Below are 26,369 nucleotides of genomic sequence, written 5' to 3' on the forward strand. Positions count from 1 at the left end.
TCTAAAAAGACAAGGTGTTGAAGCACTTAAAGTATTTGACTTACCACCATGTGGGTATTCAGGACACTTTTCCAGGAAATAGGCATCAACACAGTTAGTGACGGGCATGAAAATTCCCAACTGTACAAACATGGAAGAAGTTCAAATTTGGAATACTTCAAAAAGGCCCTGTTTGCATAGCCCATTTTTTAGCTGGTGCCCTTTTCAACTCTGTACACCTTCTGAAATTGTTGTGAAATGAAGCATGTGGTTTTGACAGATAACTAACCAGGCAAGTTTCAGCCATCTCACTTTTATCATCAAGCTACATAGAACTTTCCCAGTTTCCTGTGAGCAAGCCGTCAGCCTGTCTTTAGAAACTGTATGCCTGAATTCACTTTCCTACAGAGTTTTAGTGGGTTCTTTGCATAGCAGCAGTTTGAAAATGAAAATATGGTGTAAAATAAATCTCCTGTTCATGGAAATTCAAGCCATGATGTTCACAATGGTTTTTTTGCATACATATTTTGTATGCTTGTTATATACAACTAAATATACCTGTACTTTCTTCTTATCCCTAGTTGTTTTCCATTTTAATGCCATAATGAGAGAATTATTGATTTATGGTAGGCCAAGGCTGTCTTATGGAATTTTGCATAATATGACATAGAAATACCCTCGGTTATATTAAACAAAGGTGACTTTTAAACACAATGGCTTTGATTAAGTTGGCCATTGTTGATTCACCTTGTACTACTTACATAAACTTTTTATTTGTATAAGTTTCACTAGCCATTTACCTCATTATAAAACAAGTTATTAATTTAGACTTGGAGAAAAAATACTGTGTCTATATTCTTATTTATTACACAAAAAAAATTATTTTAACTTATTATTAGTGGGAAAAGAGAATATAGTAAAAAGATATAAGAGTGATGACAAGAAGCAGATAGTAAGGTTAAATATTAGGAACCCTAAAGTTACTTGTATATAAATTTTCTTCTTATACTATGGAGTTGGCCAAATGGAGTGGTTCAGATTAGTTCTGTCTTACATTCTGTTTACTCAGTGAGCTGCAGAGTTCCGTGTAGTTTGGAGTTCCATATTTATCTTCTTGCCCACAGTCTGTGTTCATGTCCCTTTACTTTTCTCTAATTTATAAGATCTTAGTTACGAAAACAGTTAAAGAAGGTTTGAAAAATAGTACTTTGAGGAACAAGTGATAGAAGTAAGTTTTTGTAAAACCAGATGTGTTCTGTTTGTCGTAAGCCAAACACTTTTTATTTTAGCTGGAGAGAGAGAGAGAGAGTGTGTGTGGTGGTTGCTGATTTATATGATCAAATTATATTTATGGTACTTTAACCATGTATAAATTTTGGTGGTGGGGAAATTTATTTTTCAGGTTGAAGCACTCAATAAATTAAAAACTTTAAATAGTTTGATCAAACTGAATGCAATGAAGCTAAACAGAGCCAAAGGGAAAGAGGCCATGCACACTTGTTTAAAACAGAATGCTTACCGGGAAGCCCTCTCTGACCTGCAGTCACCTCTGAACCCATGTGTCATCCTCTCAGAACTCTAGTAAGTGACAGTCTTGCTCTGCTCAGTGAATTTTACATGAAAACAGCAATAAAGAAAGGATTTCTAAGTGACTGCCTTGGAGGAGGAATAGGGCTAATAAGTAGACTAGAAAAATAAGAATGTGTATTCAATATATCAGTATTCAAAATTGATCCCTTTTTAAGAAGTCAAGAATGCACTATTAATCCTAATTGTAATTCAGTAATATGTTTTAATTGTTATTGACTGTAAATAACAACGTAAAGTTAAGAAAGAATAAGGAAACAAAAAGAGGAATTTTAAAGACAGGCAGTGAGAAGGGCAAACCTGAATTTTTAACTCAGCTTGTCGGCATCACTACGTGCCAACCAAGGCTGTCATCCAGGTTGCTTTTCTGCCAAGAGAAAATGTTCTAGTTATGACTTCTGCAGACTAGAACAGGTAAGGGGTTCTCCCAAGGCTAGTATATCACAGCAAAATTATAATCTTGCTATATCTTTAAATAGAAGTGGGCTGATTTTCCTCTTGTTTGATTTCAGTGTTGAAAAATGTAAATATATGGATTCTAAAATGAAGCCTTTGTGGCTCGTGTACAACAACAAGGTGTTTGGTGAGGATTCGGTCGGAGTGATTTTTAAAAATGGTGATGGTATGTATTGAGGTTTTTACAGTGCCAAATTTCTTAGTATTTCTTCATTTGTTTGCTTTATCTGAAAGGTGATGGGTAAATGTGTAGCAAATAGCAGCCAAAAGTGCTAGTTGTCAATGGTCATGAGGTTGAATTCAGCATATCCTAAATCTTTTTTTTTCCCTTTTGGAAATTGACTTCTACAGCTTACTTACATACATTGTTCTATTATATAAACCTTCCCTTTTTCCTCTCCAAAATATAAAGTCTGTGTATTCCTTTGGTAAACAGCATGTGAAATACAATATTTCCAATAATACATTCATATATCTTATTTCAGTGATAGCAATATTGATATCGCTGCCATTGTTTTGTATTTTAGCATATCTTACTGACCAAAAGAAAGGCTTATCAATAAAAATTTTGACTTGTTGAAAGACTTTTGTGAGTCCATCATGCAGTTATTATTTAGGTAATTGTTTAGAACTTTCTGTACATCCCTAAAATTAAAAAAGAAGGGACAAGCCTGACCCGTGGTGGCACAGTGGACAAGGCGTCTACCTGGACTGCTGAGGTGCCAGTTGAAGACACCTGGCTTACCCGGTGAAGGCACACAGGGAAGCAACTGCGAGTGGGTGCTTCCCATTCCTCCCTCCCCCCTGCCTATCTCTCTCACTCTTATCTCTAAATCAATAAATATAATATTTTAAAAAAAAGGTGCGAGGGGGGGAATTAGCATTGTGAACTGCATGGATACTTTAATACTGCATTACCGTATTACAACAGTCATACAATTAATGCAGTAACTTACACATGTGCTACTGCATTGTGCACATGGTAAACAAAACATTTTACACGTAATTTCTGAAATATTTTTACAGGGACATACTAACCAACAAACCTAATATTTAAAATAATGAATGTGAACATTAAAATTTGGGAGGAAAAAATCAGCACAGCATTTGTCAATGGTTTTAGTTAATTCTGGCTGAATGAGCTAATCTTGAATTAATGTTAGCAGTCATAAAATGGAAAGTATTTGTGATAATGCGGGGTTTTTTCCCCTTAGATTTACGGCAGGATATGTTAACACTCCAAATGCTGCGCTTGATGGATTTACTTTGGAAGGAAGCCGGTCTGGATCTTCGGTGAGATATCTAGTGAATTACTTTTGTCTCATGTTATATACCTTCTGTAGCAAAATTTCAAAAACTTGTTGATTCCTTCCCTCCCATTATTATTTTTTTCATAATAATACTTACATAGTATTTTACAGTTTACATTGTGCTGTCAAGTACATTATTTAAACCTCATCAGGTATAAAACTATACATGTGACAGTGAATTCAGAAGGAATAGGTTTACTTCTGGTAAAGCCTGGACAGAGAACAAGAGTCATGTTCCTTCTAACCTCTGGTTTTGAAGTTACCCTCAGGGAGGATTCACTGGTGTTTATGGGAGTGACAAGGCCAGAGAAAGGACTGCTCTCCCTCTTAGCCTAATAACATTGATTTCTTTCCCAGACCTAAGAGTGTAGGTGAATTCTTAGGGTTTTTAGCTTACCACCATTATTACGGGTATACAGTGAGCAAGAAACATTTATAGCAACAGAAAAAAAAGGAAACATGATGGATTTTAAAAGTTGAATTATTATCAAATATTCTAGGTTAAAGAGCAGATGAAGATACTTGTAAGCCAAATGTTGATATATTTATATAAAAATATAAGATTGGAATGTCAACCAAGAAAATTTGCCCTCACACTGGACATTATATTCATAATGAACAAGATGGAGACTACTAATCCTAAATATTAAAGAGCTCGTAAATATAAATTTTGGGGGAAAAGATTGGAAAAGACTGTTCATACAAGATATGAAATAAGTAAACTAATTATGTGAACACTGTCAGTTCCGATGTAAAAAAAGTACAGATTTCAAGAACATTTGAGTATCATTCATTTCCTAGTAAAGATTTTGTTACTTGATAACATGGTCTAGGATACTGTTGTAGCAATAAAAATGCAAGTGTTGGCCCTGGCCGTTTGGCTCAGCGGTAGAGTGTCGGCCTGGCGTGCTGGGGACCCTGGTTCGATTCCCGGCCAGGGCACATAGGAGAAGCGCCCCTTTGCTTCTCCACCCCCCCCCCTTCCTCTCTGTCTCTCTCTTCCCCTCCCGCAGCCCAGGCTCCATTGGAGCAAAGATGGCCCGGGCGCTGGGGATGGCTCCTTGGCCTCTGCCCCAGGCGCTAGAGTGGCTCTGGTCTCGGCAGAGCGACACCCCGGAAAGGCAGAGCATCGCCCCCTGGTGGGCAGAGCGTTGCCCCTGGTGGGCGTGCCGGGTGGATGGATCCCAGTCGGGCGCATGCGGGAGTCTGTCTGACTGTCTCTCCCAGTTTCCAGCTTCAGAAAAATACAAAAAAAAAAAAAATGCAAGTGTTTTCATATACTATTAGATTAATATAAACTTCTCTATAGCAAATTTATTTATACTCTGTATTCAATACTTTCATAATTTACTTTAAAATTAGAAATGTGGACAGACATTTATGCACAAAGATATTTATCCTTGTTTTATTTAAAAATTAAAATATTGGATGGAAAAGTATTTTTATATAATTATTTCAACCATGTTAAAAATTCACTTAACAATGACCTGAAATGTTGACAGAAACTAAAATGCTAATAGTCATTTATGGGTGATAGGATTAAAGATCCTCCCCATTCCTTTTCTCCTGTTGGGTCAACAAGTGAGTTAGGTTTGGTCGCTTGTATTTTACATTGAGGCAGGCAGTGCCATGTGTGTATAGTCAGGGCGGCAGGTTGCAGGTTGCAGATTGCCTTCCTGTTGAGAAGGGGCCAGTGTTTGCTAGAGGAAGGGATTTTTTCCCCAGCCTGTTTTGCTGGAGAGTCCAGAGAGAGAGAGTGCTGAGAGGCTTGGGAGCCCTGAGATTTCGGCCGGGCCTATTTGGCTGGGAAGCACTGAGGCTGGTGGGGGCCTGTGAGTGTGTGAGAGTCCAGAGAATGAGTTGAAACTTGGGAGGCCTGAGTGAGAGGGAAGTGGTCTTCCCTGCCTGTTGGCTCGTTCGCCGTTCCGAGACTCTAGTAAACGGAATGGCCCACCATTTTCTGGCTCCACAGTTGCTTTCCCGTCTGCCCGAATCCATTGAGAACCCGCATGGCCACTGCAACAGCCACTGGGACATCTCCTACCCCTTTGTGTATCTGTTTATCCAGTTTTCTACAGTCACAATCTCCTTTAATCATGTTGGGTTCTTCACATGTGTAATGCCATGTAATCTTTATAATTCTGTGAGGTTGTGTTACTCCTTTTTAACATGAGAAAATAGGATTTTAAGCAGTTTGTGAAATGTTACAAAACATTAAGTAGCAGAGCCAGATTCAAGTCAGCTCTGTCAGATCTAAGCGAGAAAACAGTTATGATAAGATATTGTTTATCAACATGTTCTGACCCAAAACACGTGGTATTTTTCCATTGTTTTTGTTGTTTTTAAAGAGAGAGTTTTCTAGTCCTAGATCCTTCCAGGGTATACTTTTGCAGTGCTCTTGAGGTGGAAAGAACAATTTGCAATGGGTGTTCCTCCTTTCATGAGACTCATAATTTGACTGGAATAAGGTAGAGAGATTATAGTTCATCTAAAAGACCTTGTGAGCACCATAAGTGATGGTGTATTTCTTTTAACACAGCGGTGTAAAAATGGAATTAGTAGTTTTGAATAGGTAGCAAGTTTTTTTGGTGAACCACTCACTCATAAGATATTGTGCATAATAAGAGGAATGGGTGATTGTGAGAAACTCCGCCTGAGGAACATAAACCCAGAGGGATCTGGACTGGCTTTTTTGGTAAAATAAAGTTTTATTTGTGTCACACAGCCACAAACCGTTTGTTTGCATATAGTTGGTGGCCACTTTTACATTGTTAACTGCAGTATTGAGTAGTGACCTAATGGTATACAGCACCTAAACTATTTACTATCTGGCTTATTCCAGTCAAAGTTTACAGACCCTTCTGGAAAAAAGTGAACTCCCATAAAAATGTTCTCATCTGACTTATGCCATAAAAAATTGGGGGAACTTTCCAGTTTGAGACTAATAACTCACTGATTCTTTTATTTATTTTTTTATTTTTTTTATTTTTGTATGTGTGACAGAGACAGGGACAGACAGGAAGGGAGAGAGATGAGAAGCATCAGTTCTTCGTTGAAGTACCTTAGTTGTTCATTGATTGCTTTCTCATATGTGCCTTGAGCAGGAGTGTAAGGCCAGTAGTCGTGGCCATCGCTGCCATGCACATGTAGGTACAGGTTCCCACTGAATTCAGACAGATGGTAAAGAAACTGCGGAACCAAAAACTGGTGGGCCAGTCCTTTATTCTAGCCTCGCACCCAGCAGGCGAGTAAAAACACACAGGGCTCTAAAACCCACTCATTCAGAGCTCACAAAGCTACTGACACATCCAGGTTTTCCTAGAATCACAGGCCCCCAACAGCTCAGTCACCCCTGGTTCTTCACATGCACACCTTCCCCTTCTCATCTCTGCACAAACTGGCTTCTCCTTCAGCACTCTGCCATCTTGGCTTCTTTCTCCCTCCTTTTTTCTTTTCTTTTTTTTTCAGAGACAGAGTCAGAGAGAGGGATAGATAGGGACAGACAGACAGGAACAGAGAGAGATGAGAAGCATCAATTATCAGTTTTTCGTTGTGACACCTTAGTTGTTCATTGATTGCTTTCTCATATGTGCCTTGACCGCAGGCCTTCAGCAGACCGAGTAACCCCTTGCTTGAGCCAGCAACCTTGGGTCCAAGCTGGTGAGCTTTTTTTTCTTTTTTCTTTTTTTTGCTCAAGCCAGATGAGCCCACACTCAAACTGGCGACCTTGGGGTCTCGAACCTGGGTCTTCTACATCCCAGTCCGACGCTCTATCCACTGCACCATCGCCTGGTCAGGTTTTCTCCCTCCTTTTAAAAAACTACCTGGGCCCACAAAGACCCCTCCTCCAGTACATATTAGCATAACAATGGCCCTTCCCAAGCAGGAAGGTAATTAGCAGTTTCACATGGGCAGCACCATTTTTAATAAAGTGAGCAAACATAAAAATCACATTTTACGGCCCTGGCTGGTTGGCTCAGTGGTAGAGCATCGGCCTGGTGTGCAGGAGTCCCAGGTTCGATTCCCGGCCAGGGCACACAGGAGAAGCGTCCATCTGCTTCTCCACTCCTCCCCCTCTCCTTCCTCTCTGTCTCTCTCTTCTCCTCCTGCAGCCAAGGCTCCATTGGAGCAAAGTTAGCCCGGGTGCTGAGGATGGCTCTGTGGCCTCTGCCTCAGGCGCTAGAATGGCTCTGGTTGCAACAGAACGTTGCCCCAGATGGGCAGAGCATCGCCCCCTGGTGGGTGTGCCGGGTAGATCCCGGTCAGGTGCATGTGGGAGTCTATCTGACTGCCTCCCCGTTTCCAACTTCAGAAAAATACAAAAAAAAAAAATCACATTTTACGAACTTATTTGCCCAACAGGGGCGCTATAGCAGAGCGAGTAATGCCTTGCTCTAGCCAGAGAGGCCACACTCAAGCTGGATGAGCCCACGTTCAAGCCAGCAACCTTGGGGTTTTGAGCCTGGGTCCTCTGTGTCCCAGTCCAACACTCTATCCACTGTGCCACTATCTAGTCAGGCTTATTGATTCTTTTCAACGTTAGCCTGTAAATTACACAGTGGTCTCCTTTTGTCAAGAGCAGATTCAGACCATATGATAAGTCTTATTTAGTTATAAAAGGCTGAGCTATAAAAAGACTTAGTTCCATCAACCTAATAGAAATCCCAACAAACTTCTTTTAGCTTTGATTTTACATTCTATTCAAATGTAAAGCACATTTAGTGTCTTAGGAAGTTCACTGTGACCTCAGGCAAAGGGAGGCAGCCACATGTGGGAGTGATCGAAATAAACCTGGTGTGTGTCTGGTGGGAAGCACTGTGTGTCTAACAAGGAAAAGGAACTTGTCTGTCTAGTGAGATCTTTGCTGACTTTTTGTACCCCGTGTTTAAAAAAAATATGCAGGACTTTAATTATTTTGAGTTCATTTTCAAACCAGTACCTTTTTCTCACCAAACATGTTTTACTGTTTCTATAAATATACGTGCTCCAGAGTTCCTATTGTATTTGTTTTTCTTTTGGCCAGCTGTTCAGGTTAAACTGGGTCACGTAGCACACACTCTTTTAAGTTCAATCTAAAATCTAATGTACCTTCTATACAGTACTATTTTGATCAGGATATTTTAGTACTTTAACAGTGCCACTTTAGCATGAATCGAAGTGCGTATTTCTCATTTTTATTTGTCCTTGATACCTCTTTTGGCATCTTTCATTTCAAATTAGAACATTTGTAAGCCATTAATATATTTGAACACCCTGACCTCCTTTACTCAACAAATAATAGACAGTTACCCTTTTCTGTCAAATCCAATATGTTTTCTGTATTTAACTCTGTTTGACCTCTGTTAGAATTGACAGTCCTTCACACACCCACCACCCTGCCACACACACCATAAATATATATATATATGTGACATCAGATTTTGGCTAGTTGTTGTCAATGTGATTTATATCTCTTGCACTAATAGGATTTACTTCCCTTTTAAAAGCACTACACAGCAGTACTTTGATGAAGGTGCCGGTTAGACTTCGGTCAATGTGTTAGAGTCAAGGCCAGAGAAGCCTTTCTGTACACCCATTCAGAGTAGGGTCATGGAGCTGCCTCCCCACTGTAGAATTTATTTCATTTTTTAATTCTTGCTTTAGTGGAAAGGTAACAAATTACTGTTTCGGTCAGAGTCTGAGAAAGGAAGATAAACATTACTAGTTGTTGTCATGGCCTTTATAAGAAGTGTAGAAGTTGAGGGCAAAGAAGGTCGATGTAAGGTGGTCAGGGTTTGTCCCCAGCTTGACTTCTGTCAAACTGTCTCTCAGACAGGAATGTTTTTTCCTTCCCATTGTGAATGTTCCATCCTCAAGACATTGAGTGCTTTCATCATTGCCTGCTTTAGAAAAGGAAGTTGTTGGGACTATTTCCAGTTTGGCTGCAAGTGGGGTGGGGGAGATGCAGGAAAGTGAGTCAAAGTGCACTCTAAATGGCAGCGTTTACTTCACTTGTGTTGTGTCATGATAAGGATAGGGGTATTGGTAAAAACCTTTCATACGCCATAACTACCTTTCTTATTGAGGAGTAAATTCTTAAAGGGGAAATAAATTAATAATGTAGATGGAAGCGGTGTATTGGTATATCAGACTGTCAGTATGTACTTTGACAATTCTACTCTCAACATTATTTTACTACAACTAGGAAAGCGCTTAAAGAGGCATAAATGAGGCTCTGGCCAGATGACTCGGTTGATTAGAACATTGTTCCGATATGCAGAAGTTGCTGGTTCTATCCCCCATCAGCAGAGCACATATAGACTCATATTGATGTTCCTGTCTCTCTCTCCCCTGTCTGTCATCTCTAAAATCAATCAATAAAATTTTTTTATAAAGAGGCATAGCCTGACCTGTGTTGATGCAGTGGGTAAAGCGTTGACTAGAATGCTGGAAGTTGCCGGTTCGAAAGCCTGGGATTTACAGTTTTTAGAAAACTGTAAAACAGTCAAGGCACATATGAGAAGCAACTTCTATGAGTTGATGCTTTTCTTTTCTCCCCCTTCTTTCTCTCTCTCTCTTTCTCTCCCCACTCTATCTAAGAATCAATAAATAATTTTTTTTTTCTTTTTACAGAGACAGAGAGAGTCAGAGAGAGGGATAGACAGACAGGAATGGAGAGATGAGAAGCATCAATCATTAGTTTTTCGTTATGCGTTGCGACTTCTTAGTTGTTCATTGATTGCTTTCTCATATGTGCCTTGACTGCGGGCCTTCAGCAGACTGAGTAACCCCTTGCTGGAGCCAGTGACCCTGGGTCCAAGCTGGTGAACTTTTTGCTCAAGCCAGATGAGCCCGCGCTCAAGCTGGCGACCTCGGGGTCTCAAACCTGGGTCCTTCCACATCCTAGTCCAATGCTCTATCCACTGTGCCACCACCTGGTCAGGCTCAATAAATAAAAAATTTTTTAAAAGACATAAACTAGTTGAATTGTTATTTGGAAGGAAATTTAGGAACTGCTTAATAAAACACTCCTTTTGATTGTTACATGCACTAATGCACTCACATTTCCCCAACTTACACACACACACACACACACACACACACACACACACACACACACACACACACACACACACACACACAGGCCAGGAGCTGCCATCGTGGCCATTCACATGCAGGTTCCCGTTAGATTCAGACAGACGGTAATGAAACAATGGAGCCAAGAACCGGTGGGCCATTAGCTTTAATCCTAGCTTGCACCCAGCGGGCAAGAAATACACACAGTGGGAAAACACTTCCCTTTCCATTCAGGGCTCCCAAAGCCACTGACTAATCCGAGTTTCCTAGAATCAAAGGTTTCTAACCTCACCAGCCTTATTCACCTCTGTTCCCCATCTCCTTCTCTCTGCACAAATTCTGCACTCTCTCCTTCCCCTTTAGCACTCTGCCATCTTGGCTGCTTCTCCTCTCCTCCATGTGGCCTTTCTCTGCTCTCCTTTCCCTGTTCTCTCTTCTAATGCTAATCTCAGGAACCAAGAGAGAGCAAGCTCCTGGTCTGTCCCACTTTATAATGTAGAAATCAAAACTTTTAATCCAAAATACAAACAAAGAAGTCTTACCTGAGGCATAATGGGATTCCTCATGAGAGTGCACCACCCCACATCAAAAAGGGTGGGAAAGGCTTAGTCTTAAAACTAAGCCTTTAGGCCAGTAGTCCCCAAACTACAGCCCACGGGCTACTTGCGGCCCCCTGAGGCCATTAATCCGGCTCCGCCGCACTTCCGGAAGGGGCACCTCTTTCATTGGTGGTCAGTGAGAGGAGCATAGTTCCCATTGAAATACTGGTCAGGGCCCTGGCTGGTTGGCTCAGCGGTAGAGCGTCGGCCTGGTGTGCAGGGGACCCGGGTTCGATTCCCGGCCAGGGCACATAGGAGAAGCGCCCATTTGCTTCTCCACCCCCCCCTCCTTCCTCTCTGTCTCTCTCTTCCCCTCCCGCAGCCAAGGCTCCATTGGAGCATAGATGGCCCGGGCGCTGGGGATGGCTCCTTGGCCTCTGCCCCAAGCGCTAGAGTGGCTCTGGTTGCGGCAGAGCAATGCCCCGGAGGGGCAGAGCATCGCCCCCTGGTGGGCAGAGCATCGCCCCTGGTGGGCGTACCGGGTGGATCCCGGTCGGGCGCATGCGGGAGTCTGTCTCTCTCCATTTCCAGCTTCAGAAAAATACAAAAAAAAAAAAAAAATGAAATACTGGTCAGTTTGTTGATTTAAATTTACTTGTTCTTTATTTTAAATATTGTATTTGTTCCTGTTTTGTTTTTTTACTTTAAAATAAGATATGTGCAGTGTGCATAGGGATTTGTTCATAGTTGTTTTTTTTTTGTAGTCCGGCCCTCCAACGGTCTGAGGGACAGTGAACTGGCCCTCTGTGTAAAAAGTTTGGGGACCCCTGCTTTAGGCTATAAGAATCCTGCCGGCTTACAGCCTGTCCCCCACATCCAATGCAAACTATAAGGAGCAAACATATATATCATATTTGCAACCTTCTTTGACCAACACACACACACACACACACATACACATACACATACACATACTTTCTCTTTCATAAAACCCTACAAAGGCTATTTCAGTAAGAGAATGACAGAAGTCTTTACTCGGCCTATAGAACACTTCATGGACTTTCCAACCCTGATTGTTTCTTGTGCTCACCTTGCTTTTGTGCTTCCCCTTGCACTGTCCTCCAACCAGGCTGACCTTGCTCCTCACAGAGATCTTAACCCTCGGCATGTTCAAGGCACTTCTCATTCATGCAGAGATCACATGTAGTACATTGTGCATTTGTGCTTTGTCTAGATGAGAGGCTGGTATTTTTGCTAACTTCTCTATCACCGGCAGCTAACACAATGCTTGGCATATAGCTGTACCCAAATACCTTCTGAATTTATGAATTTACCCATTGAATTTTCTGTACTTACTCAACTTTTTTTTTTTCAGAGACAGTCAGAAAGAGGGGCAGATAGGGACAGACAGGCAGGAACAAAGAGAGATGAGAAGCATCAATCATCAGTTTTTTGTTGCGACACCTTAGTAGTTCATTGATTGCTTTCTCATATGTGCCTTGATCGCTGGCCTTCAGCAGACCGAGTAACCCCTTGCTCGAGCCAGCGACCTTGGGTCCAAGCTGGTGAGCTTTGCTCAAACCAGATGAGCCCGCGCTCAAACTGGCAACCTCGGGGTCTCGAACCTGGGTCCTCCACATCCCAGTTCAACACTCTAACCACTGTGCTACCGCCCGGTCAGGCTGTACTTACTCAACTTTTATTTGACTTTCCAAGGTGTCGCACTCAATTTAGAATTGTTCTAATGATAATACAGTTTTTAGAAAACTGTAAACAGTGTTTACAACCAGAATGAGAAAAGGATAATTACTAATATACATATAAAGAACTTACTAAATCACTACAGAGAATATGTAAAAGTAATAAATAGGAAAAAGTTGTGAATAGCTAATTTACAGAAGAAATTCTTCTTAAAATGGCTAAAAGAGATCTGAGAAACTTTTTGTTTTCACTAGGGCTCATAGAAATGCAAATCAAAGCAAAATGTTACCTATCAAATTTGGCAAAAATCAGCAGCAGCCTTAGAGTCTTCCTATATATTCAGTGACATTGGAGACAGTGTAAGGTTAAAAAGATAGTTTTAGAGCCACACAAGCATAGTTCTAAGCATTCGATCTTTTACTTAGTTATATATGTTACTTTTTGCAGATTATTTGTAAAATAGGTAATTTATAGGGATTTTGTTACTAAATTTGTTTATTCAAAAATATTTATAAAGCACCCCTGCCTGATGGAACTTACATCCTTATGTTCGAGACAGACAATAAACTAATAATAAAATGTACGGGATGTTGGACAGTGTTGATGGCTATACTGTACAGGAAAATAAAGCAGGGAATAGATAGTAAGTACTGTGTTACAGATCGTGTTGCTGTGTTAAATAGCATGATCCAGAAACTTCTTGTTGAGATGATAACATTTCAGCAAAGATTTCCAAAAGGTAAGGGAGAAAGCCATGTAAATATCTTGGGGGACCCTGACTAGGCAATGGCGCAGTAGATAAAAGTGTTGCCTGGGACACAGAGGACCCAGGTTTGAAACGCTGAGGTTGCCTGCTTGAGTGCAGGCTTACCAGCTTAAGTGTCTGGTTGATGGCTTGAGCCCAAAGGTCAAGGTCACTGGCTTGAGCAAGGGGTCACTGGCTCAGCTGTAGCCCGCTGGTCATTGCACATCTGAGAAAACAATCAGTGAACAACTAAGGTGCTACAATGAAGACCTGATGCTTCTCATTTCTCTCCCTTCCAGTCTGTCTGTCCATATCTGTCCCACTTTCTGTCTCTCTGTTTCTGTCTCTCTTGCTTAAAAAAAATCTTGGGGAAGAATGATCCATGCAGAAAAAAATAACACTTATAAAGGAATGGAGAAATATTGTGCCTGATATGTTTGAGTAATAGCAAGGAAGCCAGTGTAGTCTGAATAAAGCGAGCAAGGGAGGGGGGCATACTAGGAGAGGCAAATGGGAAGTAGATTGAAGGTCTTGTGAGTTATGGCAAACATTGGCTTTCGCTGTAATGGGGCGCTATTGTAGACATTTCGATCAGGAGAGTGACATATATGAGTATATTCTAGGTGGATTATGTTGTTGCATCTAAAACATACTATGATGTGGAAAGAGGGAAACTAATTAGGAAACATGAATAATTAAGGGTTGAGGGTGATTTGGACTAGTGTCCAAGCAGAAGGAACAGTGGAGGCAGAGAAATATACTGCTTACAAAAATTAGGGGATATTTTTAAATGAATATGAAGCTATAAAATATCCCCTAATTTTTGTGAACAGTGTACTTGGGACTCTGTATACATATTCAAGATAGGTAAATATTGAGCATGAAAGGAAGTCAAAGATGACCTTAAGGTTGTGAGCTTGAACCCCTGGAAGGATGGTGTTGCCATTAACTAAGCTAATATGCAGTACTTATCTTGCTATGTGTTACCTATTAGGTAACCGTTACCTATAGGTAACCGCTAAGGGTGGTTCCCTTCCCCAAAATTGAGAGTAGAAATGAAAGACTTCTTTTATGTGATCTGCTTCTGTCCACCTATTCAAACAATAGAATATTTCACCAGAATAACTGGATAACAGATTTAGCTGGCATATTGGAATTCCAGGAAATTACTCCATCTTTTGGTCAAGAGATTTACTTCCAAATAAAGGTGGAACTCATATTTTTCCACAATACAGTAATCGCAAGGGTATCAATAGTAATAATATATTTTTTAAAAATCAAAAAATAAACTTTCTCTGTTAATATTTTGTTTAATGGAGTCACAGATGTGACTATGCCTATTTTTCTTCTGTTTTTCTTTTCCTTTCAGGATGTTGCCTTATGGCTGTTTAGCAACAGGAGATCGCTCTGGCCTCATTGAAGTTGTGAGCACCTCTGAAACAATTGCTGACATTCAGCTGAACAGTAGCAATGTGGCTGCTGCAGCAGCCTTCAATAAAGACGCCCTTCTAAACTGGCTCAAAGAATACAATTCTGGGTTAGTTTATTTTATTTTATTATTATTTTTCTGAACAAACAGCCAAAGAACCTAATTAGAATCATCAGTGTCCTAGAGGAAATGAAAATATTAGTGTTACTTTACTTCATTTCAGGTTAGATCAAAATGACAAATAGGCCTTCCTAAAGTCTTATAGATGATTAGCGTTCAATTCTACTTTATCTAGATCTTAAATTCCAAAGTCTAAGTATTTTCAAAATAACATAAAAGTTTTTGTTTACATGCATCAACTTCTGTAATTATGTGAATGTGTGAGCTTGAGTTCTCAGTTAGTTTTTGTAATAGAAGTAAGTGAGTTAGTAGACTGATCTCTCCCCACTAAAAATAAAGTACTTGGAGTGTTTTTTTATGGTTATTGTGTTAGAAAAGCCTTAATACATAAGAAATTAAGGATTTTCACAGTGAGGAGAAAACACTCTGCAAGTATTTTTGGATAAAGACTTCAAAGTCAGATTTAAATATTATTATTGGCAAAAATATTAGGACTTGTATCAGTTTACAAATTTTCATCTTGTTTCTAACTGGTCTGTTTTACTTCTAATTTAAGTCAGTGACATGAACAATTGTCACTGCAATACTTAACTCTTAAATATGGAATTCTACTCTTAGGTCAAAACTGATCAAAATGTTCTACGCCCCTACATTATCCAGCAAACTAATGGTGTCCTCTTATTTCTGTGCATTGGAACTGACCTCCCTCCCCACTGAAACCTGACCCCGGGGCACACAGTTTGAATGTCTGAGGTCATGGTTTTGAGCCAGCCTGCTCACTCCTGAGCCCCACCTCTGTGATGATCTTCCCTACTCTCGTGGGTGATCCAGCATGTTCTGCTCGGATGGTTTTGCCGGTTCTGTATTGCAGTTTATACAATTAAAGGGGAAACAAGTGTGGATTAGGTCTCATCTCACATACTTGAAGGCTGAAAAGCTCTGTTGCTTCTATTTTTTTTCTCTTGTTCAGGGATGACCTGGACCGAGCCATTGAGGAGTTTACCCTGTCCTGTGCTGGCTACTGTGTAGCTTCTTATGTCCTTGGGATTGGTGACAGACATAGTGATAACATCATGGTTAAAAAAAATGGCCAGGTGAGCTGCTGTTCCCCAGAGTCTACCAGGAGCCTCGGTGATGCTCACTTCCATGCAGCACAGTCTCTTGTGAAGCGCAGGCAGATCTCTAGTGATTCTCAGAGTCATGTGTTTGTCTTTAATTTCTCACTCCTCATTTCACATACCTATTCTTTCAATATAAGGAATTGTATTTTGGACACATATGTATCTAAGAGTAGAAGGAACAGATGATGTGCAGAATATATTAACTTTAAGTAAGAATACCAATGCTCAAAAAGAAAAAAGTTGAGATGAACACTGCTTGAGCCATATTTTCTTCAGATCTAACCGTACATGACAGTAGGGAGAAATGGAGTATGAGTAACACAGCCAGGGAATTAGACTAGATTATTTATGAGGAAGCGGTTAGTTTTCAACTGAAGAATTTTTTATATTTCAGAGTGACTTATGTTTTCTTCTAAATTCTTTTATACTAAGCAAACACAGATGAGCTATTTGGGATAATTTTTTAGTTTAGCCACCCTTAGAATTCCCTGCCATGAGAGGTGCATTCCAGAATGTAAATCGTGAGTTCCCCATGTGCATTCTGACTCCTGGTGGAACCCAGAGCTTTACGCCTCTTGGGAGATTTAGGTAGTTCTGACTTGGCCTTTGACAGTTGAACCTTGTGTTCACACTTCGAAGGGTTCCCTCAGACTTCTAGTCAATCAGATTGAACACATAAGATTTTCATTATTTTTTCTGACACTCTTCTAATATGTTAATGAATAAGAAATATGGAAATCGTATTTCTTATTTCTTATGGAAATAAAAATAATAGGAAAAAAGGGCGCAGTGGGTGAGAGACGTCTGCAGGTTTGGTGATGGTAGAAAGAAAGCGTGATGAAAAAGTGACAGTGACTTAGCATAGCTGAGGAGAATGGGAGCCCGAGTTCTTTGGGAGGGGAATGTCAGTCTGAGAAAAGCTTTGGGATCAGATGCACAAAGTACTGCAGAAGGTGTGGATGCAGGAGAGGGTGAAAACAGGATTGATTGGCAGTTTATATATGGAGGAATTAGATGCTCATGTCTCCTTCCCATCTCCAAGATGGAGATAGATCTATTCTCTGAAGAAACTGATTCTTCTGACTCAAGGGCACCAAGTTCTACAGAAGGTTAGGGAAAGATGCCATATTAAAAATTGGGATGAAGTGAAAGTTGACATATTAAATGGTACAACCCCAGCCAGTTCAGCTTGCTTTGCTGCGAGAACACTAGCAACCAGGTGTGTATATCCCCACTCTCAGCGAGAGTCTAGATCAGGGGTAGTCAACCTTTTTATACCTACCGCCCACTTTTGTATCTCTGTTAGTAGTAAAATTTTCTAACCGCCCACAAGTTCCACAGTAATGGTGATTTATAAAGTAGGGAAGTCACTTTACTTTATAAAATTTATAAAGCAGAGTTACAGCAAGTTAAAGCATATAATAATAATTACTTATCAAGTACTTTATGTTGGATTTTCGCTAAGTTTGGCAGAATAAATCTTTATAAAACAACTTACTATAGTTAATCTGTCTTTTTATTTATACTTTAGTTGCTCCGCTACCACCCATCATGAAAGCTGGAATGCCCACTAGTGGGCGGTAGAGACCAGGTTGACTACCACTGATTCTTAAGAGAATCTGATTGGTTCTAGTGAAAAGACCTACATACAGATCCTAAAAATTGAGTCCCCCCAGTCACTTTGCAAGTAAACCCACCAATCAGCAGTCCTACGATGTACATAGAATTTTCATTCATTCTTTTAGTAACTCATTAAATACGAATTGTCAGCCAGACATTAGCAGAAATTTGGTGAAGCTTCCACATGAATGATAGAGACCAAAACAAGCAAAAGGGGTGAAGAAAACCTCTGGGAAAACAGAATAACTGCAATAAAAGGATTATGATTAAAAAGTCTAAACCAAGAAACATTGCATCTGTTAATAATAATAGGATTCTGTTTTTTAAAAAACTGAAAATAGAATTCTTGGAAATGAAAAGGAAGAGCAGATAAAAAGTTAAAAACAGAATTATTGTAAACTAAAGGTTAGTTAATATTTATTGAATTCTTGTGGAAGGCACAGTTCTAAGTTCTTTAATTAACTTCTTCATTCTTCAGGACAGCCTTACAGTATAACTGGTAGGGTAGTCACCATTTACCGGTGAGAAAATTGAGGCAACAGACATACCAGGATTTATATCCTGATCGTGTGTCTCAGATTCTGTTATTTAGCCACCATGCTCTGTATTGTCCCTTAAGATCCCAAAACAATCAAAACATCTGATAAATAGAAGAAAGAAGATCCAGTCATGATAGTGAATCAGTTCAAGGATTCACTATCACCCTAATAGGAGTTCCAGAAAGAAGTAACAAGAAAGGAAGAAACTTACCAAGCAAATAATATACAAAAATTTCCTAAACCCGATGTTTTATCCAGTCAGTAGAGCACAAAAGTTCCCTATAGTGAATGAAAAGACCCTCATTAAGGCCCTTCGTCATGACATTTCAGTGCATCAGGTATAAAGATATTATTCAAACATTCCCAGAGACCCCAGGAGCGACATACTTGGAGTCAGAAAGAGTGGACTTCTCAATAGCAATGTTGGAAACGTTGGACAATAGACATTAACCTTAATTATTTTGAGAGAAAATTATCTCTGACCTAGAATTCTAATAAACTATGAATCAAATATAAAGGTGAAAATAAAGACATTTTCAAGCATACAAGGTCTCAAAAAAGCTGTATCTCCTTTGCATCTTTTCTAAGGAGGCTACCAGAATAAGGACATCCACAAAAACAGGATTATAAACCATTAGTTCTCAATTGAGGTGCTTTGCCATTATGGGACATTTGTCAAAATCTGAAGACATTTCTGATAGTCATAACTGGGGATGAGGGGGTATTTTTTAGGAATCTAGTGGGTAGAAGCTAGGGATGCTTCTAAACATCCTGTAGTGTACAGGACAGAACACCACAACATAGAATCCTTGGGCCCAAAATGTCAATAGTGCCACTATCAAAAAACCTTGGTCTGTACCAAACAAGAATATGATGTAGGACTTGGCAAACAGAATTCAAATGGAGTAAGAGTCGAAGGGAGAGCCCAGGAACAGCCCAGACAGAAGCTGATAGATTACCTGACCATGTGAGAAAATATTTTGAAAATGATTTTTAGATTTTAAAATTTGGGGAAGAGCTAAAGATAGATAGGTGAACAAAATAGAACGCTTAGTCCAAAAAAAAGTTTTGTCAAGGAAAAAGGTGAACAAAAATAGAAATGTAGTCCTAGTATACCACGACCAGAGGGTTCCCCTTTGAAATGTGTTTACGTAGTTTGAACAAGATAAACACTGAATATTTACTTGACCAGATCTAATATGCCACATTGTATAGCATTACATCAGCACAAGAATACTAAATCTTTACTGTCCATGATAAGAATAGTGATCCAAAATTAGGAAGTAAACAAGTATAAACAAACTATTTAGAAAAATGGAGGCAGATACAAGGAAAAATACATGAAAGAGTGAGGGAGAGCTTTCCTCCCCCACTGAGTGGTGAGCGAGCTGGTGGTACAAGAATATTCTCTCTCTTCGTGTTTCTGTGTGTGGAACTGTTTGGTTTTTTTAATCAGACATGTTTATTATTTGGATGTGTTTTTCTTTTTAGAGATTTGCCTTTCCCACTGGGTATATGCATTTTACCGTCAGGGCTATTATTGAATATAACAGACCTAGGAAAGACATGCTCTCTTCTCAAGAGGCCCAAGAGGCTGTGGAAACAGAAGGGCTCAGATGAGGGTGGGTGTGGTGAATGGGGATCTAGGACTGCTGAGATCTTGCCTTTCCATTGAGAACCCACCAGAAAAACAAGGGAACTTAAATTCCATTTGTTTTCCAGCTCTTCCACATTGACTTTGGACACATTCTTGGAAATTTTAAATCTAAATTTGGCATAAAAAGGGAGCGAGTGCCTTTTATTCTTACCTATGATTTCATTCATGTGATTCAACAAGGAAAAACAGGAAACACGGAGAAGTTTGGCCGGTGAGTATTACACTTGTGTCAAGGGTAAATAAATATGCCTAAAGTTTTCTCATCTGACCAGCTGGACTTGCATTTATTTGCTCAGGAATATTTAGGTCTGAGAGATATTCAGTCTGCTAACAGTGGGTTTTGCAGAGAATTTGCCAGTTAATTCCATGTTGTAATTCATATATACTCAGAGAAGAGATACAATGTTATAAATTTTAAATAAGTTACTCTGTTTTGTTCTAATCATGGATTACCTTCTACCTGTTTTAGAAAATTCTCTGAAACTGTTAAAACATTTGCTAGTCTAATGCTGAGAACAGATGTTTTGCTGTCATTCAGTGTGGAGTACAGTAAGGGAGTCAGGGTTCAGAGATAGACTTTGTAATCTCTGATCTATTTCTTACTCCATGTGTTTCCAAGCACATTACTTGTCTTCTCCTCTTTGTTTCTTCATCTTAAAATGGGGAAAAAATAATTGTTTCAGGGCTATTAGAATAATTAGAGGTATGTTTTATGACGTGGCCAACTCATATTATAGCCTTATCAAATAATTGCTACTATCAGTTCTGGTTCTGCCAGGGTTTCTGCAGAATATACTTCTGGGCCCACTTTTCCCTTTGGCAAAATTAGGTTTGATTTTAATGGTCCTCTTGAATGACCATCTTGATATTGATTTAGGGCACATTAAAGAAAGTAGTCTCTGGAGTCAGACTACAAATCTAGAAGTATATTCATAAATCCTCATGGGTTATAATTTTCACTTTTTTTTTTAATGAAAGGAGGGGAGATAGAGAGACAGATTCCCACATGCACCCTGATTGGGATCTACCTGGCTACCCCTGTCTAGGGCCACCCTGACTGGGATCCACCTGGCAACCCCTGTCTAGGACCAGTGCTCAAGCTATTTTTAGTGCCTGAGACCGACGCCTGAACCAGTTGAGCCACTGGCTGCAAGAGGGGAAGAGAGAGAGAGAGGAGGATAAGGGGGGAGGGGAAGAGAAGCAGATAGTTGCTTCTCATATATGCTCTGACTGGGGACTGAACCTGGAACATCCACACGCCAGACCAACACTCTACCCACTGAGCCAACTGGCCAGGGCCACCATTTGTTTTATAATAATTTTTTTGCTCATAGAATTTAAATGCCTAGATAAAGTATTATATTGCCTTTTATCCTAGAATTTTTATTCAGTTTTGTTTTTGAAAAGTATATATGTGATTTTAAAGAGCTTGATTTATTTTATGTAAATTTGAGTCCTGGTACAATTTTCAAAGAAGCAAAACCTTTAGTTCAGTAGAAAATGTTCAGCTCTTAAGGTAAGTCTAGATAAGTCTCATTTTCCTTTATGAAATTTGCTGTCTCCCTCTAACGTCATGCTCTTCTGATTTGCTGCATCATCTAAAGGTTCCGCCAGTGTTGTGAAGATGCATATTTGATTTTACGACGCCATGGGAATCTCTTTATCACTCTCTTTGCACTGATGTTGACTGCAGGACTTCCTGAGCTCACATCAGTCAAGGATATTCAGTATCTTAAGGTACATACCCCTTTCTCTATATATCAAAGCACAATTATACATGCCTATTCCATTCAGATGTTCAAAGGGAGTGGAACAGTCATTTTCTGCAAGGTGCTTCTTGAAACTCAGGAGTGGTAGTAGCAAACACTTGAGTAGCTGTCTTGCAGTAATCATAAATTCATTTCATCTTCAAAAACTCTTTGGCAGAGGTCATATTACCACCCTATCCTGGTGCTCATTCTCCCTCCTGCAAATGGCATTTAAATAAAAACATGAGACATACTGCTTCATGTTGGTGGAGGTGGCATGGCCAAGCAAGCTTCTTACAGACTTTGACATTTCCACGTCATTTTGGAGAAGGTATAAAATCAGATTTTTTCCCTTCATTTTTAGGACTCCCTTGCCTTGGGGAAGAGCGAAGAAGAAGCACTCAAACAATTTAAGCAAAAATTTGATGAGGCACTCAGGGAAAGCTGGACTACTAAAGTGAACTGGATGGCCCACACGGTTCGGAAAGACTACAGGTCGTAATGGTCAGCCTGTTGTTTTATTTTCATTTTGCACTTGCACTAAATTGAACATGATCCTGCCAGAGATGTTATAAAGGGAATGAAATTCTAAATCTTATTAAATTAAGAACAAGGCATTCTACAGAACCTAATCTGAACAATCCCTGATGACCACCCTCTGCTTTTTGAATGCTTCCAAAATTCATCATGAAAACTGTCGACATTATGGATAATCATTTCCTGCTGACTTTGCACGCCAAGGAATGCTACTAGAGATTGTTTTCTGTCTTTGTCTTTTCCTCCCATTATTTGGTACATTTCTAGAAAGGTGTAAATACTTCTTTTTTGAATTGTGACCAAGTGTTATCACCCAGCCAACTTATTCACACCTGGGGCCTAGTGGCTGTTCTTAATTTTCAAATGAAACTTTTAAAAAGTTATCTTTCTTTTTAAATTGTGTAAACTGCAAATTATAATATAATTTGAAATTATGATTATTTTTCAAAAGAAATCTTTTAAACCTGTGGAAACATTAATTCTTTTTGTTGATGTTTATCATGATAGCATCATCCCAGCCAGACTTGCTGAAAATCTACTGGTGAGGCAAATATAATATATTTGCTGCGTATATATTTATAAAATTTTTAGTGGGAGTTCTATATAAAAAGTTGTTTCTTTGATTTTCTTCAGCATCTGTTTTACAAAAAGCAGAGCTTTTTCCTATGTTACTTTTTAGTTAATTATCTGATCCAGTTCTTCCAGCTGCTTCTGTGATGAGGCACATATCAATACAGTTTTCACATGGTATCTATGAAAGAGTTCCCTTCATAGAGCATAATACTTGAGCAAACGTACCCGACAGAAAGAAAATGAAAAGGAAACTATGGAATAAACTCCAGAATTCCTACAAGGCAGTATTTTAGTAAAATGTCAGCTATTCTATATTTATTAAAACTTACAATAATGTGATTTTTTAAAGGATATTAATTCAAATTAAAATGTTTTCATGCCACATGGAATTTTTAAATTTATTTGTTGAGGTACCATATATTTAGGGTGCTACATAGCAAATAATGTTAATATGTGCAATAGGAACTACTGGTTTGAATGTGTAAATGGATGCTCTTTCTGAGTACTGGCATCATCCAGCAAAACTACTGCTTATTCTCCAAAGACTATTGGGAGCTCTCAATCCTCAATGACATGAGAAAGAGAACTGAATATATGCCCTGTGACTGAGTTTTCTATAGGAATTTCATTAAAGATTGTTTTAATTTTGTTGTCCTCCTTCCTGTTGTCAGTCAAATAAATAGGTGAGCTGGTTTGGGCTGCCCTTGGGATGTGTGCACCTATTCTTTGTGGGCGGCACAGGCCTTTGAACCTTGGTACTAGGACACTTAAGGAGTGGCCAAGTCAAGACAAAGCAACCTCAGGAATTGTGGGGCACATGGTCTCCCTGACTTCCCCTTGCTTCCAGTCCCATCAGGTTGTACGGGAGGCCTCTTGGACTTCGGTGGGAGCGGGAGGTAAGAGGGTACCATCTTCAAGTTTTCACATCTTGGGAAGGCACCACGAGGTGTGGAAAATGCCTCTTCAGATTTCTTCAAGTACCCAAGCCAAGGCCACACTCGACCGTTTTGCCACTCTCTTCCAGATGGGGCAGGTGCTCAGACAAGGTCACAGTTTCTTGAAAATAACTCAGCTGAGGATGGGGGTTGACCTCTCCACATTCCCAGGGCTGGCCTAGACTCAGTGAGAATTGCAGGAGTGGAAATATAGAAGGATGGTTTGTTCAGAGGGTCCTGTCTGGTATCAGTCCATCATTGCATGCACCAGGGTGCAGGTCCGGGGTTTAGAGAGTGGTGGACATTGCCAGGCAGAAACATCTCCCGAGGAATCTCCGTAGCCCATGAGGGACCAAATCAGTGAATGTGAATGTTTTTGTAAGCAAGAAAGAACTGAACTTCCCCAGACAGTGCTAGACCTGAGTCCAGAGTGACTTTTCATCCACCCCCCCCCCAACTGTAGGTCCGCTAACGGTGCAAGGACATTGGCCCAGGAGCCCTCGGTAGCTGCTGAGCGTCACTAGTAGTTACTCCCTACAGACTTGTTAAATTGGACGTCTAACACTTGGGAGCTCTGGCTGAGCCAGAGGAAGAGGTCAGGGCAGAGGATAGCCAGCGTCCGGGACGGGTTGGCTGTTAAGTGGTCTGGTCAACAGTGAACTTTACCTCAAAACACTTAGCTCCCTTTCTCTTTGGTACTTTCCCAAGTTTTTCCAAAACAAAGTTTTATAAACCCTGCACGTTTCCATGTTTGAGGACGGCGTCTGTATCCACCTGGGTCTGGGAACACAATGGAGGATGGTTGAGCAGGAATTCCTGAGTATCGACCTCGTGTCTGTAGGCTGCAGAGGCCAGTGTTTGCAGGCCAGCTCTGCCTCTGTCCTCCTTGAATAAGGTATTCATTTTATTATTTCTCAGGGTCTGAGCTTCCTACTTTGTAAAATGGGACTGGTGGTAACTGCTCCTCACTTCTGTGGATCAGGGAGAGGCTAAGTTAGGGCTGTGAATGGGAACATGCTGAGTCCCCACTCAGGCAAACTCGTTTCTTTCCCTGCTCTGCCTCGAAGGCCATTGAAGGCAAGAATCTCAGGAAGAAAGCCCTTCTAGAAGTCTTGCCTATCTCCTGTCCGCACCGGCCCTCGGCTAGTTAGCCTGTAATGCAGGGGCCACTTTTCTGCAGAAGATGGGAGATTGGTGTGGGGTGGAGAGCAGAAAGATACCATGCCAGTGACCCTGCCTGTTGGAGCCTGGCAGCTCTGAGGAGGGGCAGGGCCAGGGTTTCTTGAAGGAGTGGGCCCCTGAGCTCAGTCTTCAAGGACAGATAGGGGCTAGATGAAGAGATGATAGGAAGACCAGACTAGGCAACCCTTGACTGGGTTTCCTAGTGGTTAGAGCCTCATCCCAGCTTGCGGACGTCATAGGTTTATTCTCAGGTCAGGGCACTTGTGAGAAACAGTGAGTGCCCAACTAAAATGGAACAAATAAGTGGAACAAGTTGATGCTTCTCTCTCTCTCTCTCTGTCTCTGCCCCCCCCTTCCTATCTCAACTCAATGGAAAAAGAACTTTAAATAAAATCATTTCTTTTTTAAAAAAGCGGACTAGGCAGGAAAGTGCAGAAAAGCAGGATTCACAGGCAGTTACACCCTCAACAATTACTTCTCTCCACCTGCCTCTTCTCACGGATCCAAGTAGGATCTAAACATCAGTCACTGAATTTTTTCCTTTGTGAAATGCCTGCCCAAGTCCTTTATCCGTTTATTTTTTTGATTACCTGTCTTTTTTTTTTTTTTTTTTAATTTAAGGATGGATTTTAAATTTTTTTGCTTTTGGGGTATTTTTTATGTGAAATTCCATATATATTTTGTATACAAGCCCTTTGTCAGTCATATATGTTGTTAAATATCTTTTCTACTAATTGAGTGGCTTTCTCATTTTCTTATTGTTTCTTTTAACATGATCTTAATTTTAATATGGAAGTTATCATTGTTTACCTTTATGATTAGTATTTCTTGTGTTGTATGTAAGAAAATTTCCCCTACCCCAGGGTTGATATTCTCCTGGATTATCCTAAAAGCTTTATTTTTTTACCTATTTTATTTAGATCTATAAACTGTCTACCTGTAATTGTTTTTCATATATATAGTGAAGTGGGAGTCAAATTCTGTTTTTTATTCCCATATGGACACCAAGTTGTCCCAGTTTCCAATAAAAGTTATTCCTTTTATTGGAAAATAGTCCTTCCCCACTGTTCTGTAGGTCCACCTTTGTTATAAACCAGGTGTTCATATATGCGTGAGTCTGCTTCTGGACTCTAGAAGATACCTGGAGATTTCATGTCCCTATTTTTATTTTATCTTACTATCAGGCTCATACATACCATTTAGTGTGTGTTAGGCATGCATCTAAAATATGTATAATTAATCTTTATAGTAATCTTAAGTGATAGGTACAATTATTCTTCCCCATTTTACAGATGAGAAAACTCAGGCACAGTGGTTCAGTAATTTGTCCAAAGTAGAAGCCATTATTCAAATTCAGGGAGTCTGTCTGAAGTGTCCACGTTCTTCACTTAAAATTATTGATGTTTAAAATTAAAAAAAAAAAAAAAATTATTGATGTTGCCTTCATATACATTTCAGAATCTCCTTATTGAGATTCTCAACAAAAAAAAACATGGAAATTCTGAACAGATTTGCATTAAGATATAAATTAGTTT

General features: G+C 39.9%; 1 protein-coding gene across 4 annotated transcripts in view; it reads left to right on the forward strand.

Annotated features, from left to right (window-relative positions):
• PIK3CB (phosphatidylinositol-4,5-bisphosphate 3-kinase catalytic subunit beta) overlaps positions 1-23,371 on the forward strand; it is a 213,666-nt gene extending 190,295 nt beyond the window's left edge. For all 4 annotated transcript variants that reach the window (XM_066352040.1, XM_066352039.1, XM_066352043.1 and 1 more), the window contains 8 exons: positions 1,382-1,560; positions 2,079-2,188; positions 3,237-3,315; positions 14,743-14,910; positions 15,893-16,016; positions 19,925-20,070; positions 21,464-21,596; positions 21,972-23,371. In XM_066352040.1, coding sequence (XP_066208137.1) covers positions 1,382-1,560; positions 2,079-2,188; positions 3,237-3,315; positions 14,743-14,910; positions 15,893-16,016; positions 19,925-20,070; positions 21,464-21,596; positions 21,972-22,109 — 1,077 coding nt within the window. In that variant the 3' untranslated portion in view covers positions 22,110-23,371. The remainder of the gene's footprint in view (positions 1-1,381; positions 1,561-2,078; positions 2,189-3,236; positions 3,316-14,742; positions 14,911-15,892; positions 16,017-19,924; positions 20,071-21,463; positions 21,597-21,971) is intronic.
• Positions 23,372-26,369: the final 2,998 nt, after the last annotated feature.

Source organism: Saccopteryx leptura, chromosome 10 (genome assembly GCF_036850995.1).
Source record: "Saccopteryx leptura isolate mSacLep1 chromosome 10, mSacLep1_pri_phased_curated, whole genome shotgun sequence".
Classification (NCBI taxonomy): Eukaryota; Metazoa; Chordata; class Mammalia; order Chiroptera; family Emballonuridae; genus Saccopteryx; species Saccopteryx leptura.